The following is an 18,030-nucleotide window of genomic DNA, read 5'->3' on the forward strand; positions in this document are numbered from 1 at the left end:
ATAGAAGAGATCATATTACGCCTATCCTCAGATTTGCATTGGCTCCCTATAAGCTACAGAATTCTTCACAAATCTCACTATCATCCATAAAACCATTCATCACCAGATCCTGCTTAAACTTCACCGCTCTTCCAGACCCATCAGGGAGGCCTATAAGGGATCTCTACATGCCCCTCCTTTCAAAGCCGCCCATTTGTCAACTACCAGTGACCAGGCCTTCTCGTTAGCAGGTCCTATTATCTGGAATGCCATACCTCCAGATCTTAGACAGGACCCCTGCCTACTGACTTTCAAAAAAAACCTTAAGACATGGTTGTTCAACAAGCCTTCCTTAACCAGGGCTAACAGCCACGTCTAGATCAGATCATGACCCACTAGCACTTACTTCCACTTTGTTGTAATTAGTTAATGTGTTATCTGTCCCCCCTACTCTCCTCCTACCCAGTTCCATACCCCTGTTTTATTGTAACTTTTAAGCTTCCACTAGTTAGGGTTATGTTATAATACTTTGTTCCCTGTAAACCGATACGATATGATCTTTTTTCATGAATGTCAGTATATGTGTTAAATTAAATGCTTCAGCAAGTAGTGTCTGTCTTAGGCCCTGCCATTGTTGCTGATTTATTCTCCAAGCATAGTTTGGGCTTTTCTGCCCATTGCTTATCAGTCACACAGGCACACTTCTGCAGAGACATTTTGTCCTTCGGATGTCGGTGGACTGCAGTTTTTCTGGGGCATTCTCGGGCCTCAAGTTTTCATTTGTCTTCTAATACCAAAGGAAACTGCAGTCTTTGTCCAAGAGTCCTTCTTTTGTTTACATCTCTAGGCTTTTTCCTGAACCCAGAAGGTTCTAGGCCTACCTCATTGTCAGGATTACTGATCTGAAACCCTGCTTATGTTTTCCATGATGCAGAGTGTGCTTCTGCTCATACTTGCATCACTCCTCTGCTAAAAGCACCCCTGCTATGCATGAGGGTTTTGTCTGTCATTTCTATGATTTTTCTTTGTAGAACCCAAACATTTCCAGCCTGGACCCCTTGTGGGTCTTCTGCCTCACAGGCAAAATAGTGATGGGTAGTGCTGCTGCACAGTGTGTTTCCTACTTTGTTCTGCTCGGACAGCCTATAGCTAGGGTGTTGAGGACTACCATCCTGCTTTTCCTCTGAGAAAGCAAAATTGCTTACCTGTAATAGGTATTCTCTGAGGACAGGATGTTAGTCCTCACGAAACCCACCCGCCTCTCCTGGGAATTGGTTTTTCCATGTATTAGCTATATTATGGACTGAGGGACTCTGCCTAGAGGGCAGGGTGGTGACTACAGCTGCACATGCTCAGTGGGCCATTTTACAGTTCTAGATTTGGATCAAAAATTCCATGTCAGTCTCCATCTGATGTCACCCATGTGCGAGGACTAATATCCTGCTATCCTCAGAACACCTATTACAGGTAAGCAACTCTGCTTTCTCCTTCCAACCATGCCTGATTTTTGCTTTCAACTGCAGGACAGTCTTCAATTGAACTTGCTTAATGACTTCTCCATAGCACTTTGTGCACACTAGGATACGTCTGTTCCTTGTCTGGCCCAGTGGGGCATGGGTACATTAGAGGCAATATGCTTTGGTCTGTTAAGAATGATAGCTATAGATGTGAGTTCTAGTAACTTAAAAGTAGTTCTGAGGGGTTCAACTAGCATTGATAGTACTATTTGACAGACTACTTTGTCTTACAGATTGTAAATCGTCACGGCCCCGAGGCAGACAGGCATTTATTACGCTGTCTATTCTCGCATGTGGATTTTAGTGGCGATGGTAAAAGCAGTGGTAAAGATTTCCATCAGGTAAGGTTTTTTTTTTGCTTTAACATAAAATGTGGTAGAGAACTGTACTTCAATTTTATCATTTATGGTTGAACAGGATTTCAAGCATGCATTCATTTTGTCTAACCACTTTTGTTGTATAGTGATTTTTTTTGTATTGACAAAACTCTCTGCATACTCGACTTAAATTTACTGCTCTCCTTTCTGAATAAGAAATTCACCCACCAGCTTTTTTAATGCTGTTCCAAATTCTTCACAATAGCCTTAGACCAAATTCATATGCTCTCTTGTTGGACTGAAAAGTTGTTTCTGGAAGGACTGTGGCAAAGGATACATTGGGGGGGGGGGGGGGGACGGGACATTTTTATTTTCTTTTAAGCTATTAATAGGGAAGAGCAAGTAATAGGCACAGATGCTGTGGTCTAGTAAGGAATAAACATTTGTGTGAATATTTTTTATTTTTTTTGCTGTCAGTTTTTAGCAAAGTGAGGTGACTAAATGCTTTTAATAGCACTGGTTGTCATTTTCAGAATTGTTTGATCTGAAGTTAGAGGAATGTGTGTTCATCCATTGTGGACATTGTCACACAATGGAGAAACACATATTCCTGTAGCATCGGAAACTAAATTAGTGGTAAAATAGGAATACAATTTTCATGTTCAAATGTGACTGTATTAATGCATCTATTAAAGAAAAAAGGGCAGTCCCTCCCTCCCAGAATAGCAAATTTACAGTAAACTAATGTCCCCTAGTAAGCATGGGAGTAGCTTGCTTGTTGTGGTGGTTACTACCCCGAACCAATTAGGCTTGATGCTTCACTTTGATGCAGCTCCAGCACTGCTCTCTACATCAGTGGTGGGGCTGGAAGGAAATTAGAACAAAAAAGTTACCAGTAAGGGCCCTGAACTCAGCAGTCAGAGTAACAGATAATAAGTATGAGAAAAATAAGTGTGAAAGCTTGCTGGGCAGACTGGACGGGCCATTTGGTCTTCTGCTGTCGTTTCTATGTAAGGAATCACTCTCATTTCCTAGTGGGATTAGAGGCAAGGCACAATATGTACCATCCAGATCAAGAAGACATCTCCTATCAGACAAGACATTGTGGTTGCTGTTAGTCTAATTTGAAGATGTAGAAATAAGGGTCAACAAGTTGCAGGTGACAGGGCTAGAAAACTTTGGGAGCCAGGTCACCTGGGTGCCTATTTAGGTTTTTTTATTTCTAAAAATCAGAAAAGCAAAAAATAAAGCAAAAGAACAGATGAAAGTTCCTGGCATCTCTTAAAAGACTCAGGTTTTCTTTTTTTTTACTTGTTTATAAATTTTTTCACATATATACAAGAATATCTAAATATCTTGCAAATAAGAAATATGTCATTTACATCAGGCAAATGAAAGGAGAAAATATAACAGTTATATCAATACAACATTCGTAAATGCACTTCTAACTATAGGAAAAGTTTGTTGAGATCTCTACAATTGCAATAAATGAGCCAAATTCAAAAGAAAACATGCACAATAGAATATAGTACTTGGAATCTCACTATACTCTTATTTCCCGAATTTATTTCCCAAGAAGTTTTTTTAACTGGTCTGGATCTAAGAAGGAGTAATCCTTCCCCCCTAGTTTAATTGCACACCTACAAGGGTATTTTAGGAAAAAGAAACCTCCTTTTTCTTCCACCTCTTTTTTGAAACCTAAAAACTTTTTCCTTCGCAGTTGTGTATTTTTTTCCAAGTCTGGAAAAATCCAAACTTTCTGTCCGTAAAAAGTTTTTGTTCTGTTACGGAAGAATAGCTTTAAGACATTATCTTTATCAGTTATGAAAGCAAACTGAATTAATAAAGTACTTCTATCATTAATGTCTAATTCATCTTGGGATTTTTGTAATATTTCTGAAATATTTAATGATGGTTCCAACTTTTGTTCTCTCTCAGCACCAGGTTTCTCTAATTGCTCTTTTCTCTTCTTTCCCCCATCATAGAAAGCTCGTACTATTACAGGGTACATTTGTTCAGATATATTAAGAATTTTGTTGGCATATTTTAAACAATTCAGTAGGGCTTAGATATTCAGAGACTGGAAAATTTGTTATTCTTAAATTCAAAGCTCTTACAGTGTTTTCCAATGTTTCAATCTTTCTCTGTATAATAACCTCACTTCTAATCTGACATTCTTGAACATTTTCAACATGTTTCAACCTTTTATCTAAGCTACTAATTTCTTTTTGCTGTTCCTGAATCTTATTACTATTTTCTTTCAAGGAAACATTTGTCTGTCGCACTTCTCCTGTCAAATTTACAATGAGGGAATCAATTTTCACCATGTAATTCCAAAGTGATTCTAATGTTATAGTATTAGGTTTCATTATTTTCAATTTTTCCTGGTCTGATTTTTCAACATCAACTTTAATTATATTTGACATTTTGGGAGTACTAGAGTCTCTAGGTTCCTGTTGAATTTTCCCATCGGGACTTGCTTCATGATCTCCTTCTAATAAGGGAGGTTCCGCCTGTTGGTCAACCAGTCTTTCTTCTCCTTTTTGTAGGTTAGCGACTGTTCCATTACAGTTAATAACTTCTTTTGGTTCCTCAGGTTCCATTAAGGGTGAAGACCCTTCATAACCAGGAGGAGATGGTTTATTGGGAGCCCCCGGACTGAGAGATATTTCAGAGGTCAGGTGAAGGGGATTTAGTTCATAATCACCCTGCACAGGGTACAACGGGGGAATTTTCGGAAGATTCCATCCATTCTGTAACCGATCTTTGTCCAGGGATTGAGGAAATATTAGATACTAGGCGTAGTTTCGCCTTTCTCTTAGAATGAGGCATTTACCCTTGTAAATAACCTGGTCACTTCAAGGTACAGATAGGATCTCGTACTACTTATCAAAATGCAGAGAATCTCGTGGAGAGGAATTTGTGTGGGGAAAACCTCAGCAAACTTGAGGAAATAGTCAACTCACGGTTTAGTCGCAGTCAATTCAGGCAAATCAGGCTAAGCCAGACATGCGCGGCTTTGGCGGCGCGCCTGGCATCGGCTGCGCGCCGCTATCGGCAGTGTTTTAAAAGTCCCGCCCCAGTTCCGGTTCGGGGCAGCCGGCCAATCAATCTCCACCACTCCGGGGCTAAGAAAATCTCCAACCCCCGGTTAGGGCAGAGCAGGTAATTATCAGTTCAGAGTTTCCTCTCACCCAGATCCTCTCCAAAAGACTCAGGTTTTCTAAATGTGCTTCCACATGCACTATCATCTAGCAACAATTTTCAATTTAATAGCTGCCTTTCCTGAAGCACAAGTTTTGCATTTGATAATATTAAACTAAATTGAATATAATGGAATTAACCACAAGATTTACAACTGACTAAATTACTGTCAAAGAATTTCCTATTTTGCTAAGACTCCAGTTAAAGATTATTCAAGCTATCATGCCATATTTTGCTCATGTGCGTTTCCTAGAGGTATTTTATGCTTAGTCCTGTACTGGCTCAAGTTTTTCATGAGTAAAGTGGTAGTCTAGTATTCTGATGTTTTCTATACTTTCTTTCCTTACTGTGTTCATACATTTGTGATAAGTTTCTTCAAGGACAGCAGGTTTTTAGTCCTCAATCATGGGTGACCACATCGGATGGATCCCTGGTCTGGAATTTTCATCTCAAAGATTCTAGAACTTTCAAACATGGCCTACTGAGCATGTTCCGCTGTAGTCATCACCTTGCCCCATAGGCAGAGTCCCTCAGTCTCCCTCCTCCTCCCCACAGAGCTATGTCATGGTATTCAGCTTTGCGCTCTCCTCAGTTTTTGTAAGTGACTTTTTTTTTCCTCTAGAGCTGAATCTGTTTTTCTTCCTTTCCCTTAAGGTAGTCTCTTTTCCTTTTCCTCTTCTTTCTACTGTATGGCAGGCCTTAGTCAATGTGCAGTCTGGCCAAGTCTATTATCTTCTGTTACAGACACTAAACTGCAGGTGCAGTATTTTTCCTCTCCTCTCCTTATTTGTTTTTGTTCTCTTGTCAGGTGCTGGCAGGCCTGACTGAATGCAGTCTGTGGGTGATCCATGTATGCTGCTGAGCCTGAGGTCTTACCTGAGATTTGCAGGAGTTCCATGTCATTCACCAATTGGCATCGGTAGAGGTTCAGACAGTGCTGAACTCAAGGACCACACTATTCCTGTGGGGGAAGAGCTTATCCTCCCCACATTCAAAGGAACTAGTTTCAGTGGGCATGAGCCCTGGATAACATAGCCTCCCCTCCTGTTTGCCTATGATGGCAGTGCAGTCTCCTTGAAGAGTGAAGGTGAGCAGGAGCCTGGGCAAGCAGCTTACTGCCACATCTTGGATGCCTTGCCCAGTAACTGTTGCTTGTTCACATTTGTGAGCACTGTTGGTCTGATGTGTTAGGACCACGTTGGGGACCAGGACTGCCATTGAGCACCAGGGTCATCCTTGGGGCCGTCAGACAAGCACCATTAACAAGGCACTGGGATCGCCATTGAGTGCCCTGGTTGTCCTTGAGGCCAGCATCCACTGGGGCTCTTGAGCCTTCGAATGCCACTGAAGCCCTCAGGCAACAGGTGTTTCAGCTTTGGCTAGATTGAGTGCTGAGGTCACCTTCTACTCAAGGCACCCTAGGATGCCAAGGCATCCAGGGACAGTGCTCCGGTGTCCTCCAGGCTCCTTGCAACTTCCTGACGGGACACCAATGAGCATCCTGCTGTCCTTTCACTGGTCTATGGCTATCAGGTGAACACAAAAGAATAGATGCCTGGATATTTTCCAACACTTTATTGATGCAGAGACGTGTCCAATGAAATTGCCAGACTCAGGCTGAGTTTCGCAGCTTTACAGCTACAAATAGAGTGAACAATTACATAAAATGAATAAATATTTCATAAATAATATAACCATTTTCTCCAAAAATAAATGTTAAGATCTCACAAATATTAAAGAATGTTATATAAAAGAATAAACATCCTTTTTAAACATTATAAAGATCTAAAATCATAATTAAAAAGGTGACAGCAAATTATTAACTGAACTAGTCAAGTTCCAAATGGAAACATACTTATTCATTTAGAACAAAACTTAATATGTTCTAACTCATTTAAAAATGTAACTAATTTACCTCCACTATTCCAATCAGTGATGCTGTTTCATCCAATCAATTGTAATGGTATGCCAGCAACAAGAACTAGAAAAAAATCCAACCATTATTAAAACATTCAGTTCTAAAATTATTGAAACAAAATTCAATCTAATATAAACATATGGTAAAATTTGCTCATGTATATTCTTTAGCGTTATCATATATGCATAGCTAAAAATGTTAAAATCATGATGTGATTTAACATTACATTTAAGTGGCTCATATATATATTTTTTAGCGTTTTAATAATGTGCACTGCTAGAAACCCAGAGATCATACTACGTTCAGCTGAGATAAATATTGCACCATAACTCATCACTTAGTTTTGATACAATATAGATTCAGCTTATAAATATCATGTCATTGTATTAATTATATTCCTTGCTTCGATTGTTTTGAAAAATAATTATCAAAAGACTAATCAGATATGTGCAGCACACTGAAATTTACTAAGAATCTTCACTGTTAATTATAAACTCTGCTTCTAATGTTTTCGATCGCGCTAAAGGGTGTTTAAAAAACAAATACCCACACGATTACTCAAATTTGTGCAGCACACTTAAATCTTCACTAAACTCAAGAGTGCACGTAATGCCTATAATGTCGATGCAGACTATCTTATCCAAAATAAATAATTATAAACTGTAATGTGGTACTCAGCAAGTATGTATAGCACTATCCCGCTTCTATTTTACAAGCTATACTATTAAAGCACAAACTGTATTAAATGACCTTGCAAGTCTTTTGATATTAATTATTTTTCAAAAACAATAGAAGCAAGGAATATGATTAATACAATGACAGATGATATTTATAAGCTAAATCTATATTGTATCATAACTAACGAGTTATGGTGCAATATTTATCTCAGCTGAATTTATGTAGTATGATCTCTGGGTTTCTAGCAGTGCACACATGATTAAAACGCTAAAACATATGAGCCACTTAAATGTAATGTTAAATCACATCGTGATTTTAACATTTTTTAGCTATGCATATATGATAACGCTAAAGAATATACATGAGCAAATTTTACCATATGTTTATATTAATTAGATTGAATTTTGTTTTAATAATTGGATTTTTTTTCTAGTTCTTGTATTGCTGGCATACCATTACAATTGATTGGATGAAACAGCATCACTGATTGGAATAGTGGAGGTAAATTAGTTACATTTTTAAATGAGTTAGAACATATTAAGTTTTGTTCTAAATGAATAAGTATGTTTCCATTTGGAACTTGACTAGTTCAGGTAATTTGCTGTCACCTTTTTAATTTTTAATTATGACTTTAGATCTTTATAATGTTTAAAAAGGATGTTTATTCTTTTATATAAAATTCTTTAATATTTGTGAGATCTTAATAACATTATTTATTTTTGGAGAAAATGGTTATATTTATGAAATATTTATTCATTTTATTTGATTGTTCACTCTATTTGTAGCCCCTGAGGCAGCAGCTGTAAAGCTGCGAAACTCTGCCTGAGTCGGGCAATTTCATTGGACACGTCTCTGCATCAATAAAGTGTTGGAAAAGATCCAGGCATCTATTCTTTTGTGTTCACCTGACGGTTATCATAGATCGCCTACCTCTTTGTTTTCTTGGACTATGGCTCTCAGGCACCATGGATACAGAGTATCTCAGGGGCCTGAGCTGCTGGGATTGGGGGGGGGGAATGGGGGACATCTGAGGCTCTGCCTGGATTCATACACCATGGGTGCTAATAGCACTAGTGAGGCTATTGTCAACTATAGCAGCTGGTGAGTGATGCCATTGAGCCTGCAGCATAGATTCCCTCTGACAGAAAGGTGAGCTGAGGGGAACAGTCGATGGTGCTGGCAGTCATCTGTTTCTTTGGGCACTGATGAGATATTGGAACTGTAGTCTCTGCCTGCAGGGTGCCCTTGGGTGCCGTCGGTCCATAGATACTTTCGGGCACCGGGGATTCTATTGGTGCTGCCGGGCTATGTCCACAGACACCTGTGGTGTCAGTGATGGCACTATATACCGTTGAACTGGTTAAAACACGGTCAAGAGCTGTCAAAACCCTGAATGTGTCATTTGGTGCTCTTGATGTGATCCATCTTTCAGCGCAAGAGCATTGGCCCTACAAGCACTATTACCATGGTGGGCTTCAGTGAATGTGGTCAGATGCCATAGGACAAGTGAGGTAATCAAACTTGCAGATACAAAATTATTCAGAGTAGTTAAATCACAAGTGGATTGTGATAAATTGCAGGACGACCTTGTGAAACTGGAAAATTGGGCATCCAAATGGCAGATGAAATTTAATGTGGATAAGTGCAAGATGATGCATATAGGGAAAAATAACCCATGCTATAGTTACATGTTAGGTTCCATATTAGGAGCTACCACCCAGGAGAGATCTAGGCATCATAGTGGATAATACATTGAAATCATCGGCTCAGTGTGCTGCAGCATTCAAAAAGCAAACAATGTTAGGAATTAGGAAGGGAATGGTGAATAAAACTGAAAATGTTAATGCCTCTGTATCTGTCTATGGTGAGACCACACCTTGAATACTGTGTACAATTCTGATCGCCGCATCTCAAAGATATAGTTGCGATGGAGAAGGTACAGAGAAGGGTGACCAAAATGATAAAGGGGATGGAACAGCTCCCCTATGAGGAAAGACTAAAGAGGTTAGGATTATTCAGCTTGGAGAAGAGGCAGCTGAGGGGGGATATGATAAGTGTTTAAAATCATGAGAGGTCTAGAATGGGTAAATGTGAATCAGTTATTTACTTTCGGATAATAGGACTAGGGGGCACTCCATGAAGTTAGCATGTAGCACATTTAAGACTAATTGGAGAAAGTTCTTTTTCATTCAATGCATAATTAACTTTGGAATTTGACAGGGGATGTGGTTAGTGCAGCTGGATTTAATAATGGCTTGGATAAGTTTATTTTATTTATTTGAAGTTATATACTGTCAGTCGGAAACGTTAAAATAATGCCATCATAACGGTTTACAAAATAGGTTATAGGGAAATGGGGGGTTAACAGTGGTAAAGTACAAACTGTTATTAGGCTTAGGAAATAACATAAGTAATGAAGTTCAGTTAGAGTTCTTTAAGAAAAGCATAGATGTGATGAATTTCAATTAGTCATGAGGTTGTGTTGGAGGACGGCGATGTTTAGATGATCCTTTGGGTGGATTGGTATGCTGCTTTGAACAACCAAGTTCTTAAAATTATTTTTTAAAGGTTTTTAGGTTTTCTTGAATTCTTAGCTTAGTTGGGAGGGAGTTCCATAGTTTTGGGCTGCCAAGGGAGATAGCTCTATTTTGGGTGGAGGTGAGTTGATTTGAATGCGTTGGTGGTGTTTTTAGGAGTCCTTTGTTTGCTGACCTCAGGTTTCTACTTGGGGTATGTAGGGGCTTAGCCAATTTTTTTGTTCTCCGTATATAATTTTATGTAAGATGGAAAGGACTTTGTATTCAATCCTGTATTTTATTGGTAGCTAATGGAGTGAAATAAGGGTTGGGGTGATGTGGTCATGCTTTTTGGCTCCTGTGAGGATTCTTGCAGCTTCATTCTGTAGGATCTGGAGAGGGTGAATGGTATTTAGCGGTAAGTTGAAAAGTAGAGTTGCAGTAGTCTATATTGGAGAAAATTAGTAATTGTAGAACTGTTCTGAAGACATTATTTGGGAGAAAAGGTTTTAGATGACTAAGTGTGAGTAGTTTATGAAAACAGTCTTTGATTTTTGTTGAAATATGATTTTTGAATGAAAGATCTTTGTCTAATTACTCAGAGATTGTGGGCATGGTTGATTGGAGATAATGTATTTTGGTCTATGAGATTGAGTGGCGGTGTTTGTAGAGAGGAGTTCTTTCTGTCAAGTAATATCAATTCAGTTTTGTCAAAGTTGAGGATGAGTTTGATGTTGGCTAGTATTTCCTTTATGCTGATTAGATAATTGGCAGTTAACTTGTATGTTTCTTCAATTGAATTTATTGGAATTAATATTTGAATATCAGCAGCATAGATGAAGTGGGTTAGATTCAGATTTGCAAGGAAGTGGCATAGTGGGAGGAGATATGTTAAAGAGCGTTGCAGAAAGGGCAGATCCTTGGGGGACTCCAGTGTCTAAGTTGATTTTCTTTGATAGGGAATCATTAAGTAGTACTTGGTAGGATCTTTGTGACAAGTAGGAGGAGAACCATTGAAGGCTTGTTTTGTTAGCACCAGTTTCAGATAGACGATTAATCAGTATAGAATGGTTTACAGTATCAAATGCTGCTGATAGCTCGAGCAGGATTAGAAGGTAGCTTTGGCCTTTTTCAAATCCTTTGAGTACGAAATCATTCATAGCAAGTAGTGTTTCTGTGTTAAGTTGCTTTCTGAAGCCAAATTGAGAAGGTAAGAGGATGTTATCTAGATGGTCAGTGAGTTGACTGTGGACAATTTTCTCAATGATTTTGGCAATGAATGGGAGGTTTGATATGGGTCTGTAGTTCATTGGATTTTCTGGATCTAGATTGTTTTTTTTAGATTGGGTTTAATGATGGCCGATTTTAGGCATTCTGAGTATTTTCCTTCAGAGAGGGAAAGGTTTACAATTTTAGTTAGTGTTTTGGTAATAGATCGAGATTTTTTATTGTTGTGATGGGAATGGCGTCAATGGGGTGTTTAGCTGGGTTCATTTTTTTGATGCACGTTTGGATTTCTAAGGAAGATGCTGTTTCAAAGTTGGACCAGGTTTTTGATTGAATGTTCAGTAATTTCTGGTTTTGAGATTCATTTTTTTGTTTTTTTTTATAAGTAATTTGATTTTTTCATTAGTTAGTGAAGTCATCGCAGTTTATCGTCTATGATGAAAGAGGTTCATGTTGAGAGGATTTTAAGCTTTTTACCATGTTGAAGAGCATCTTCGGGTTTTGTTGGTATTTGTTAATTATTTTGGAGTAGAAGTCTTTTTTTTTTTTTTTTTTGTTTTATTGATGAGTTTTTTGTATTCGGCGAGTTGTGTTCTGTATACGTTTAGTGTGGTTTTTGTTTTTCTCCAGGATCTCTCTCTTTTTCTGAGTTTCCTTTTTGCTGCTCTGTTTTTGTTGTACCAAGGATTCTGATTTTTTGTTTTTTATAGTTTTTGTTATGGGGTTTATCTTGTCTGCTATTGTGTTCGTCATGTTGCATTTTCTATGTTTGATAGATCAATGTTAGTTATTTCAGACTGCAGATTTATTTGAAGGGTTTCTATGCAGAAAGGTGGACGATAGAAGGATTTGGTTGTGTTTTTTCTTGTGGACTGTTTATGATGTGAGACTAGATTTGTGTGGATGATAGAATGGTCAGACCATGGAATTTTTGAAATCGTTGTTTGGTGATTAGACCAAAATTTGGTATTGATGAAGATTAGGTCTAGAGTATGACCTGCCTTGTGTGTAGGTCCAGTGATAATTTGATTGAGAGGCAGAGATGATAGTGCATCAATGATTGAGGAGCAGGCAGGTGATAGGGGGTAGAGTCCATGTGTAGGTTGAAGTCACCTAGGATAATTATAGGTTTGATGATAGATAATTTGGTCAAGGAAAAGTTAGAGTGGTGAGCAGTTTTTTTTTCAAGAGTATTGGGAGGTCAGTATACTAGGCAGATTTGTAAGTGTGGAGAATCAAATAGTGCAATTTCCAGTGGAGAGCAGTTGCTGGAATTTCATCTGTAGGTTTTTTTGGAGATGAGCATTAGGCCTCCGCCTTTCTTTTCTGGTCTGGGCAAAGAAAAAGTTCTGTAAGAGGAATTGTTGATTTGGTTGATTATTACTGTGTGTTTGTTTGCCCATGTTTCTGTGATGGCTATAAAGTCTGGTTTTTCATCTTGGAGAAGGTCATTAATTGGAATTTTTTTGATTATTGATTGAGCATTGAAGAGTAGGAAGGAAAGAGTTAGAGTGGTGTTGTTTTTGTGATTAATAGTTGTGTGTTGGACTTTGTTTTGTTTTAGATTTCATACCTTTTTCTTTCCAGTTGTTGATAGTGTTTGTTTTGTCTCTGTCCTTGCAGGATGATGAGGGTTGATGGATTGCCATTTTTCTTCGCGTTTAGGGAATATTTTGGAATAAGTTCTTTGAGAAGTCCATTTCCTGCTAGGAATCAAGTTGACTTAAAAAAAAAAAAAATAGCCATTGCTATTACTAGTATCAGTAGCATGGGATAGACCTAGACTTAGATTTTGGGTACTTGCCAGGTACTTATAGCCTGGATTGGCCACGGCTGGAAACAGGATGCTGGGCTTGATGGACCCATGATCTGATGAAGTTGGGCATGTTCTTATGGACATGACCACAGAGCACCATAAGCACAGTTAGTTGCCATAGACTTCACTGCTGCTGTTGCACGAGGGAAACGGTGGTGTTGGTGAGCCATTCCTGATGGAATTTCAAGGGCTGTGTCCAGCCTCTTGGAGAGTTATCAAGTACTGGAGGAATAGATGCTATAGCATATCCCCTCCCCCCCCCTAAATGCCAGTGGTACTGGGGATGTCATCACACTGGTCCTATTCACTGCATTGGGAGTTAGTGTGTCAGTGGCGTGCAGTGTGTGTGGTCTGGTACAGCAAGGTATCCGCTCCAAGCGCCTTGGCGATGGCAGGCAGCATTCTCCCTGTCTGTGCAGTCCTCAGCCATAAAAAATACAAAATGATGAGAGAACACTTCAATATAACCAACATTTTACACTAAAGAAGTCTTATCATAATATTACAATTTTTTACTACAAAAAGTAATACAACTCAATATACATAAACTTTAAAACCATAATTGACACAGTACACAAAACTCATTCACATCCAACCCAATCAAAGACATAACATCTTATAGTCCATTAATCCTCACAGATTTCTTCTACCTTACTTCCAATGCTTAACCCATCTTAACCCGACAAGGGACCCTTGTTTTCCCCCTAGCTGGATGGCTTCAGGGAATAGCAGACTATAAAGATACAAACATGGCTATCAATGATTATAGTAAACTTACTAAACAAATTTCCATAGAGCTCAATTCTCCAATGTATAACTACCATATCTCCACAATCTTCAACAATATGCTTTCACATGTATGAGTCAAACACTTGGAACGTAAAGGTTAAACTTCACTCCTACAACATAGATTTTATGTTCCAAAATTAGCAAATTTAATGAAAATCTCTCTGATAAATCAGATCAAGCTTATCAGTGAAAAAGGGCTTGTCACCATCATCTGACAAAGCAAAAAATGCCAACATATATTTTGTCCTTTCCCAAAGTTTTTAAACTCAGTTTAACCAGTGAAACAGGTCTACAATGACTTAACATTTAGCGCTCAAATGACCAATCAGTGTCCAATCTAAAACTGCCACTCTGTTATTGTCTTTAAGACCAAAAGATATATGCCATGTATAAATAAAGCGTTGTCCACATTGGCGTAACATATAGGAGATATCACCCCCTCTTGTGATTTTTCAATTGTTTGAGACACAGTTTTATATTAGCAGCCAATGAGAAACCAAAAGCACATTTCCCTTAAATCTACGAATGCTACTTTGATGTTTATTAATCCGTTGCTTAATTTCATGTTTAGTTTGCCAGATATACTCAGCCATACCAGGGTTCTGCCATTGTCGTGTCAAGGTATCAGCTGCCCCCTCAGTTCTGCACCATTAAGTGCTCAGGAGCACTGGAGAGGAAGGTGTCATCACACTGATTTTACTTTTTAGCAGTGCACAGGAATAACAGGTGCTGCTCAGTCCTTGCTGTGCCATGGCAATCTTCCCATAAGCACAGTAAGTGGGTATGTAGGATGGGTTACCACTACATGAGTACTAGTTGGCATGCTTTTACAGTGGAGGGCTCTATTCTGGTTTCCCTCTACTGTATGGGTGTGTTACCCTTCTGGTGAGCGTAAGTTGTGCGCCACAGGCTGACATAGGACTACATTCCTGGTCAAACCCTTAGGGGAGTAGAGACAGGGGAAGGTAGTGTTGGGAGTCTCCTCCTTCCTTAGCAGAATAGGTCTTTTGACCCCCTCCCAGGTCACAAATCTCCTATGGGGCTCAGTCTCTTGCAGGTTATTGCTGGACTGAAGCCTCGACACTTTGAATCTGTGCTTCTCCTTGTAGGCTAGAGGACCAATATTGCCAGTCATTCTCACCTCAGGGACCCTACCTCTGAGGAGGGTTCTAGGCCATCTAATAGGTGGCAAGTATGCTTTTCAAATATCCATATCCATAGCTGAGAAAGTTGAGGGACAAGGGACCCCAATATCAGAGATGCTACACTTTGGTAGCAGTGGATTGAAGCTATAGCTCCCCATTTAGGGATAGCCCTGTGTGCAGACAAGGGAGTCCTGATTCATGCAATGATTGTTCTATTTACTGGACTGCCTGCTTCCTTGGGGGAAGTATATGTAATTATGGCTGAGGAATTAATACCTAACTTAGGTTGGTGGCAGTCTGTTCTGAGATCACATTGATCTTGCCCTGGTACCCTTAGGGTTTCTAGGATGGTGAAATCCTGTTAGACAGGGGTCTGTACTTGTGGCACCTTGGCTTCCTGTCTCTTGGAATGTTTCTGGGGGGATTCATTCTGTTTCAGCTGATACAAACAGGCTGAGGGCTCTATCAAGTGGGCAACGTCCTACTGGAATCAGCAGTGAGTTATTTGCTTGGGGTCGAGATACAGCCTAATGACTTCTTAACCCTGCAGTTCAGTGTTCTGTCTTTTGTGTACTTTGCTCCTTTCCCATCAGTAGCAGGGCTGAATTAGCCATGCTGTCTGGGAAGCGTTGCGAACACCAAGTAGGTGGAGTCTTCCTCAGTGAGTCAGTCTTTGACTCTTTGTGGCTGCGTGGTGATCTCCCGCATGATTCCCTCTTCAGCTCCTATTTTTCCATGAGCCAATCTGCACGCGGGGTACTTTCCTCAGTACTTTTTCCATTAGGAAATTCTTGTTTGCAATTTTTTTATTTTGTATTCCCCCCCCCTGCTCTTTTTCAAATTTTTCTTGATCTCAGATGGCTCCAAAGCCATCTGGATTCAAATATTGCCAGTGTGGCAAAATTATGTCCATCACTGATGGCCACAATTATTGCTAAATGTGCCTAAGCCCTGACCACAACTAAGCCTCATGCAGAGACTGTGGTCTGTTGCCAAGGGCCCAGTGCCAGCATGCTGAAAAAATGGAAAGGCTTCGGACGGGCTCTTAAGCCCCACCAGCCTCAGTACACTCATCACTGTGACGGGTGAAGAGAAACAAGACATCTATCAAGAGGGCCTCCTCCCTCGGGCCGATGGAGAGGAGTCGCGCCGCTCCAAGTACTACACTCAGGTCAGACAGACCCCTAGAGCTGCCTAGAAAAGCCGGGGCTCTGGCTGAGGTACCGTGGAAGAAGGGAGTCAGAAGTGCGTTGATAGGGCCACAGGACTCTGTTCCCGATTGACCTTGCTCTCAGGCACCAGACTCTATGCACAGCAAACATAAAAGAAAATCTGCGCATCGGGACATTCCCATGAAAAGCGTGCCAAGTAGACAACTCATCACAAGCGTTCATCCCATACTGCGACGCATTCAAAGCAAATCACGCCCTCACCAGGTCAGCAACCAACACATTTGCTGGAGAAAAGATCTCAAAAGATCAAAAGCACCCATAAAACATCACAACTTCCTCCACATAGTCTGGATGTTGATATTGAAATCCTCTCTGACCCTGAATCTCAATCCTTTAAACACATCAATTAGTGAGGATTCCTATTCGGGCCAGTCTTCGGTGTCTCACACCAAAAAACTATCCCCTTCTCTACAGGCACCAATAATAAAAAGATTCTGGCCATCACCACTCATTCCACCTTCACCTCAACTCAAGCGAACAATGCCTCAAGATATATTACTAGCAGCAATACCTGTGAAACCATCTCCAAGACTGGTTCATGTACCAACGCAACCGGGATCCTTGGCAACTACAGCCATGATAAAAATTTCAGAAGTATTAACTTCTTTCTTCAAGGACCTGGAACAGGCAAAAACGGTTCCACCAATAATCTCCAGATCATTCTCTACCATCATCACCTGCTCCTGGACCATCTACTCCAGCTGATATACCAATACCTGCTTCCCCATGCAGTCCAGACTCATTTTTCTCTTTATCTTCACTAAATTCCTCCACGGGCATGTCCTCTGACACGCTGGAAGGGTTACCTGAGCCCTATTCTCCCCCAGAAGACCTGACATACAGGTGGAAACAGGCAAAATCCTGGATCCCAGGGTTCAAATGATGGGTATTCTCAAAATATTAGAGATTCCTCCAGAGCAGACGGCATTACCCCCTCATGAGGTCCTAGATAAGGTACTACATAAAATGTGGGGCACCCCCTTTTCCACAACAGCCGCAACTTGGAAAACAGTTTTGGAACACGGAACTCCAGTTCATGAAACCTCTCAACTTCCCCATAACCAATAGTAGTAGTCAGCATTAACAAAGGCGAAATGCTCTAAGCTGCATGCAAACGCCCCCCCGCCATGACAAATGCTTAGATGATTTTGGCAAACGGGTTTACCACTCTGATATCTACCTGGATTCAACATCACCAATTTTATGACACAGTACTTAGGGCGGTTTTGGAGACACTCATATTTGCCTAGTGGACGATAATACCCTCCCGTAGCCCTTCCTTGACATGGAAGAGGATCTGCGGCACTTACTTTGTTCGATCTATGAGAGGTTTGAATCTTCAGCAAGAGCTTCAGAAATGGCCATAGCAGTCAGGCGATTTGCTTGGCTAAAAGCAAGTGGCATATGTGACTGTCCACAATAAGCTGGCTGACATCCCATGCGTGGGGGATAACCTTTTTGGGGAGAAGTTCGGTGAGACTGTGCCCCACCTAAAGGAACAGAACACAGGTTTTTTCTCTTACTGCCCCTTCTGAGACACATAAATTTTACCCTTATCTTAGAAGGTCCTACCAGCGACCATACTCCAGACCATATATTCCTTACAGATCACAGTAATATGGTCAACCAAGGCATTTCACACAACCTAATGCATCAAGGGGTAGGCATCTTCAACAAAGACAGCCCAAACCA

At 40.2% G+C, this 18,030-nt stretch overlaps 1 protein-coding gene across 1 annotated transcript in view; it reads left to right on the forward strand.

Moving 5' to 3' along the window:
• Window positions 1-18,030, forward strand: part of CNOT1 (CCR4-NOT transcription complex subunit 1) — a 987,642-nt gene that overhangs the window by 68,285 nt on the left and 901,327 nt on the right. The window contains 1 exon segment of the mRNA XM_029609242.1: window positions 1,730-1,837. Within this exon segment, the coding sequence (XP_029465102.1) occupies window positions 1,730-1,837 (108 nt within the window).

This window comes from Rhinatrema bivittatum, chromosome 7 (assembly GCF_901001135.1).
Source record: "Rhinatrema bivittatum chromosome 7, aRhiBiv1.1, whole genome shotgun sequence".
In the NCBI taxonomy this organism is placed as follows: Eukaryota; Metazoa; Chordata; class Amphibia; order Gymnophiona; family Rhinatrematidae; genus Rhinatrema; species Rhinatrema bivittatum.